At 47.4% G+C, this 6,618-nt stretch overlaps 1 protein-coding gene across 1 annotated transcript; it reads right to left on the bottom strand.

Annotated features, from left to right (window-relative positions):
- Window positions 1–1,448: 1,448 nt before the first annotated feature.
- LOC133923163 (uncharacterized) lies at window positions 1,449–1,886 on the bottom strand. Its single transcript, XM_062368597.1, has one exon. It carries the CDS (start codon window positions 1,884–1,886, stop codon window positions 1,449–1,451), a length of 438 nt encoding a protein of 145 aa, XP_062224581.1.
- Between the last annotated feature and the right edge of the window lie 4,732 nt (window positions 1,887–6,618).

Below are 6,618 nucleotides of genomic sequence, written 5' to 3'. Positions count from 1 at the left end.
CACCCATTGCGCGATTTGTCCGCTTGCCTCCCTATTGCATATAACATCCTTCAATGGATACATCATCACGACAGTGACCTTGTGCACTTGGACATAATATTGTAGCTTCTGGGAAGTCGTCAGGACTGCATACATCAACTTCTACACCTGCAGGTATTGTAGCTTAGCATCGTGTAGGAATTGGCTCATGTAGTAAACAAGCTTTTGGATTTTGGCCTTCTTATCGGGACATTCCTGCTCAACCACCAGAACCATGCTTACAACTTATGGGGTAGCTGCAATATACAAAAAGATCTCATCTTTTTCGTTAGGTGGGGTTAGAATTAACGAAGGTGATAAATACATTTTTAAGTTTTGGAAAGCCTTCTCTGCTTATTCCGTCCACTCGAACCAATCGTGTTTCTTTAGCAATTTGAAGAAAGGAATCCCTTGTTCGTGCATTATGGACATGAATCAACTAAGGTCCACCATGCATCCTATTAGTGTTCAAGGTGACCGCATCTGGTTAAGGGCCTCAATTTTGCCCGGATTGGCCTCATTGTCTCGACTTGAAACTAGGAAACCGAGAAGCTTGCCGGATGGAACGCTGAGCATGCACTTCTTGGGGTTGAGCATCATGCGATACTTCCTGAGGTTGTCGAATGTTTCCTTGAGATCGGCAATCAATATACTTTCGATTTTAGACTTGACTATGATATCATCGACCTAAGCTTCTACATTGCACCCGATCTAGGGTTGTAGATAGTTTTGAATACACTGTTGATAATTAGCTCCAGCGTTCTTCAAACCAAAAGGCATATTTACATAGCAAAATGCACCAAAAGGAGTAATAAAGTAGTTTTTTTTCTCATCCTTTACTCCCATGCTAATTTGGTAATACCTCGAATAGGCATCTAGAAAATATAGCAATGCACAACCCGCCATAGAGTCAGTAATCTAGTTAATGCGAGGAAGAGGGAAATGATCTTTGGGACAAGCATTGTTGAGGTTGGTAAAGTCGACACATATTCTTCACTTACTATTGGCCTTCTTGACAAGGACTAGATTCGCGAGCCATGTAGGATGACGAACCTCTCGAATGAAGCTCGTCTTTAGGAGTTTATCGACCTCCTTCTGGATGGCTTGCTTTATATCCTCCACAAATCTTCGCTGCTTCTGCACCATAGGTTTGGCATAGGGTTCCACAACTAGTCAATGCTCGATCACCTCCCTAGGGGCCCTAGGCATATCGGACGGTTGCTATGCAAGGATGTCTTGGTTTGCTAGGAGGAAATCGATGAGCTCAAGTTCCTATTTAGGGTTAAGGTTGTACCCTACCTTGACCGTCTTGGCTAGCTCAGACGGTTCGAGGGGTGCCGTCATGACACCACAATTAGTCTTGTTGTCCCTAGCGTTATCATTGGCTTCACCCTTGGTGGTGCCATCAGACTTGGAAGTACTGGCAAAGATCACGACTTGGAGTCTGTGGCACTGTCTTGGCCTTGGGTGGTGGTTTGACACCTATGACGCTTAGACTCCAAGTTTTTGGAGGTAGTCGTTGTCTGGAAGAAGTGCTCGACCATCTCTAGGCTCTGCTTGTCACACTTGATCGCCACGCATTGATCACCCTTGACGGTTATGACACCCTTAGGGCCAGGGATCTTGAGTGTTTGGTAAGCGTAGTGCACCCCGGCCATGAACTTGCCCAGCATTAGGCAACCTAGAATCACGTTGTACATCGTCTCAAAGTTTGCAACATCGAAGTTAAGCTTTTCTGTACGGAAGTTGTCTGGTGTGCCGAACGTGACCGGCAGCTCGATCCAACTAAGAGGTATGTTTGATGAATTTGGAGTTACCCCATAGAATGGCTTAGCTCCCTTCTTGAGCTCTATCCTTGAAATTCCCATCTTGTCCAACGTCTTAGCGAAAATGAGGTTAAGTGAACTACCCCCGTCGACCAATGTTCGATGGATCTTGATGTTGAGGATGGTAGGCTGAACCACGATCAGGTATCGACCAAGGTGTGGAACCACGGCTGGGTGGTTGGCTTGATCGAAGGTGATGGGGACCTTTGACCACTTGAGGTATCGAGTAGGCCCTGTCCGAGCCAAGTTGACTTCTTACTCGACTGCCTTGTACTGCCTTTTAGATTCGTACGTGGGGGATCCTCCGAAGATGTGCGCTAAGCTCTGATCGGCCCCATGGAACTCGGGCTTGTCATTATCAGTGTCAGGCTTGGTTTTTTGCTTTGGTATTCAGCAACTGTAGCCTTGAGCTTCTCGTCAAGCTTCTTTTTAGAAACCTTGCATTTGTCAAAGTCATGCTGGATGGACCGATGGATGGGACACAACTTCCCGCCACCACATCTCCGGCCCTTGTTGTCTCCAGTGTTGCGCAACTTGCTCCTCTCGACCATAGCTACTATCGTGTCTAGATCCTTGCACTTTTCACCAGACTTGCCCATCTTCCTCTCGTTCTTCGAAGACTCGGGTTTGTCCTTTCCAGATTGAGGGTTTTTGGCGTGAGCTTGAGCCTCAGCATGCTTTGCAAACTTGTTAGACAACTCGAAGAGCTCCTTGACCGTTTGGATCTTTCAGGTAGCTAGCTTCCCTACTAGATCTCTTTCCTTGATAACTCTCTTGAAGGCGATGATGACTGACCTATTAGAGATATCGGGGATCATGTTGCGCCTATCGCTAAACCTATGGATGAAGTCCCGAAGAGATTCGTCTTTGCCCTGGTTCAGCTGATGAAGATAATCTTCTATCCCCGGGCACTTGAAAGTGCCCTGGAAATTGGTGATGAACTCAACCTTCAACTCAGACCCTGATCAGATCGAATTGGGAGGAAGGTTCAATAACTAGGACCTTGCAGGTCCATTGAGGGTAGTTAGCTGGTAATTGGCCACTACCCTGTTGTCACCGCCAGCTGCTCGAATGACAGTGGTATAGATCTATGACCACTTGTTAGGGTTTAACTTCCTATCATATTTCTGGATTGGACCCACTTTGAACTTCTCAAGCCATCGTATTGACCGGACCTCATGTGCAAAGGCTTCGCAACCTTCATTGAATTCTTCAAGATGTGATGGTAGAGGACTATCACACCTGTTCCTCCGAATAGGGGAGTCACATCGATCGTATTGTCCTGGAGATTTGCAATCATTATAACAACGATCGTCTTCACGGCACTCTTCACGGTTGTTATTGATTACCTCCCATAAGTCGAGTCTATCAGGAGGGATGAGACTCCTTAGGTCTTCATGGTTTCTACGCCTATGGATGGGGCAATTGCAGTTCAACTTGTATGGTTGCGCTCGAGCTCGACCATTCGAGCTTCCTGCCTGTGACCCCTCAACTCGAGGGTGTTTGTGCCCGTGGCTCCTCAAACCTACACCCTGCGGGCCAGGACACCTAGAATCGCTTGGATTGTTTACTCTGAGCTGCATTGAGTAAAGTCTTCAGCTGGCTAACCATTGGCGTTAAGGGATTCATCAAATCCAACTCGAGTAAGGATCTTAGAATTAGATGAGCTCCCAGGACGTTGGCCTCTGGAGTACTAAAGACACCACTACCGAGGCTCGGCTGTGTCGACCAAATGTTGCCCGATGATGGCTATCTCAAGAGAGTTCGTCCCTCGATCTAGGAACTGTTGCTGGTGAGGGCATCACCTAACCATGAGGTGTCTGCTCAACAAATTATTGTCGAATATCAGGGTTCACTAGAATCTCTATGGCTCGACAATGATGAGTGGTATCAGGGGCACGCAAGGCTCCGGCTGTGGATGTTCCTGGTGGTAGTTCCACAGAGGCCCTGGTACCATGGGCAGTGGCTGCTACTGCGGGGTCCTTGGGGATTTCCCCACCATTATCCACCACAACATTTGGATCTACCGCATTCGAGTCAGTGGGTGTGGCCCTAACTCCTCCAGCCATAAACACGATTTGATCTGTTTGACTGCTCTGGCTGTCGATGGAGTTGTTGTCACCACTTTTGTGACTCTCGCCTTCGCTGTCAGTATCCATGAACTTAAGAACATTGGGCTCATGGGTATCCCAGTTGAGGTGTCCCACCCTCGCGATATGCATCCAATGAGCTGGATTCGATGATACCGGTGTGGATCAGTCCACCTTGAGCATCCCATCGGTATGCCATAGTTCTGAAGATGATCTCGGACCCGGCAGGAAGCGATGTGAAGATGGCCGACGTTGACTCAAAGTGCTTGTATAAGCCGTCGTCAGAGAATCCAACTCGGTTGTGTACTCAAGACATGATCAATCCTGAAAAGTAGATCAAGACCCCTGCTTGACATGCCAACTGTCGAAGATTTGTTCCCGATAATATGTTCGTAAATTGAACAAGGGGTATCTTCGAGATCAGGGATCAAGCATGAAACAAGGTACATAATGTAGACAGGTTCGGACCCCCCGGTTGGAGTAATAACCTACATTCTGTGTGGATTGTCTTGTATATTGGTATCTCAAGTACAAGTAATGTGACTAAACGTATTACAATAAAGTAAATTGGATCTAGACTAATCTAGAGTTGAAGTCGCCGAGTCTCTCAATTGCTAGGCCTTGGTGTCGCTTGCCTTGAGATGCATTGGATTTGCTCGGGGATCTGAGTCCCTGCCTTATATGGGGCTAAGATACTACCTTGGTTCCAGCCATAGTCGATAGGGAGTCCTTCAACTTGTCGGCCAAGGCAAAACAAATGCATTCGACCTGAATACTAGTTGTACTCGAGTCAGGTAACTATTTCAGGCATTCCTAGTATATGCCTTCTAGATTTCCGGGTGTATTAGGATCCATAGATTCGGTTACATAATATATGGAGTAGCTAAATGCGGGTGCAATGTATCTGATCCTAATACAGTGTACTCCTTATGCGTATATACCCTATAGTTATATATTCAACAAAACATGCATGAAGAAATTCCCCTCCTCTTGCGAGACGCGAGGATGGCAATCGGGTATGACAGGTACATGTAGTGATCACCCATATTTGTACCCGTAAGTTTTTTGCTCCACCCACGAGTATACCTACGAAGGGCGGGGACCAAACCCGTCACCCACGGGTATACCCATTTACTTGCCGGTGCGGGGTGGCACTGGGGCAGCGGTGGCGCAGCTCGGGGCGGGAAGAGACTGGGCAGTGGCAACAGCATTGGGTTGAACTCACAGCGATGACACGAGGTTGAGCAACAAAGGTGCTCGAACGGCAGCAGTCAGGCTGTGTTGGTGCACCTGATGGAGCGGATCAGGGCTGGGCGGCAGTGGCGACGCTCGGACGGCGGTAGACGAGCGACACCCGACAGAGTGGTTCGAGGTGGGGAGGCATAGGGCTGGGCGGCAACGAAGCTCAGACGGCAACATACCAGGACATTTTGGCACCCGTCAGTGGACGGGTGGCCTAGATCACAGACATGGGCGAGTATCATGGTGTGTTGTGTCCTCGTGTGTGAAAAGTGGCGGGGGTGAAGGGATCGGTGATGTCATAAGAGGGGAGAGGTGAATTAGAATACTTAGAACTATTTTAGCTCCAATAACAACACAAGATAAACCTATATCAATTTCTATATAAATGTGCTCTAGGTTTTTTTAGTGTGTATACTCTACCGATCAAAGCACTTGCAACCTATCTAAGAAGGTAAATTGTAAGAATGTAAATGCGGAAACATAAATAAGGTAGAGAGAGCAAACTCGTCACGAGGATTTTTTTCCCGTGGTATTGATACAAGTTAGAGCTCTACAAAGGATATACTCCCGATTGGCACCCGGTTACGGCTCTTGAGCCAGCAAGTAAAAAAGACAAGGCCTCCACCCGGATGAGCCACCAAGCCACCAAGGCAAGGTCCCACCACTGGCCTCTCTTCCGGTTCCTTGCCACCATGATCACTTCGGAGCTTGAGCCACCAAGGCAAGGGTCTCCGTGTCCCCGCACAATCGCATTGCCACCGTTTCACACCAAGTTAGAGGGTCAACAAGCTAGCCGGTGAGTCACCAAGACTCTAAGGTGCTGGTGTACCACTTGATACAAGGTTGGATCACTCTTTGATCCACTCTCTAAGTAGAAATCACCTAGTAATACTCTCTAGGCCTATAAGCACTAAACACTCTCTAATCTTGTGTTTAATCACCTTGGATAATCACTTTAAGCACTTTATTGGCTTGGATGTCTTTTCATGTGTACATGAACTTCTTTGGATTCCAGCACCTTCAAATGGCTGAGTGGGTGGGTATTTATAACCTCAAACTCGCGCACTAGCCGCTAACCCAAAGACTCTAAAAAGCTGTTAACACCAGATGACCCGATAAGAACAATAGTACCAACACCAGATCATCTGGTGAGTACACTCTCACAAACTAGCCGTTGGAACCCCACTCAAGACTCTATGAACACCGGACACACCAGTGTATACTTCAACTCCATCACCAGACTATCCGGTGAGTTATCATGAGTAATCTGAGCCTTTTCTTCTTCTCTGTAAAAATTGCTCCGGTGTATGCATCTGGTGCACATCACTTCATCACCGGACTATCTGGTGAGTTGACTTCAGCCAACTGAGCCAATGCAACCCTCTCTGGAAATAATGCTCCAATGTTACATAGCCTTCATTACCGGACCATCCGATGCCTTG

The sequence above is a fragment of the Phragmites australis genome, chromosome 6 (assembly GCF_958298935.1).
Source record: "Phragmites australis chromosome 6, lpPhrAust1.1, whole genome shotgun sequence".
Lineage (NCBI taxonomy): Eukaryota > Viridiplantae > Streptophyta > Magnoliopsida > Poales > Poaceae > Phragmites > Phragmites australis.
The sequence above is the reverse complement of the archived record's forward strand: the minus strand, read 5'-3'. Positions and strand labels throughout refer to the sequence as shown.

Coding starts and splice junctions, on each gene's coding strand:
- LOC133923163 (XM_062368597.1), bottom strand. CDS start 1,886: ATGGGAATTTCAAGGATAGAGCTCAAGAAGGGAGCTAAGCCATTCTAT.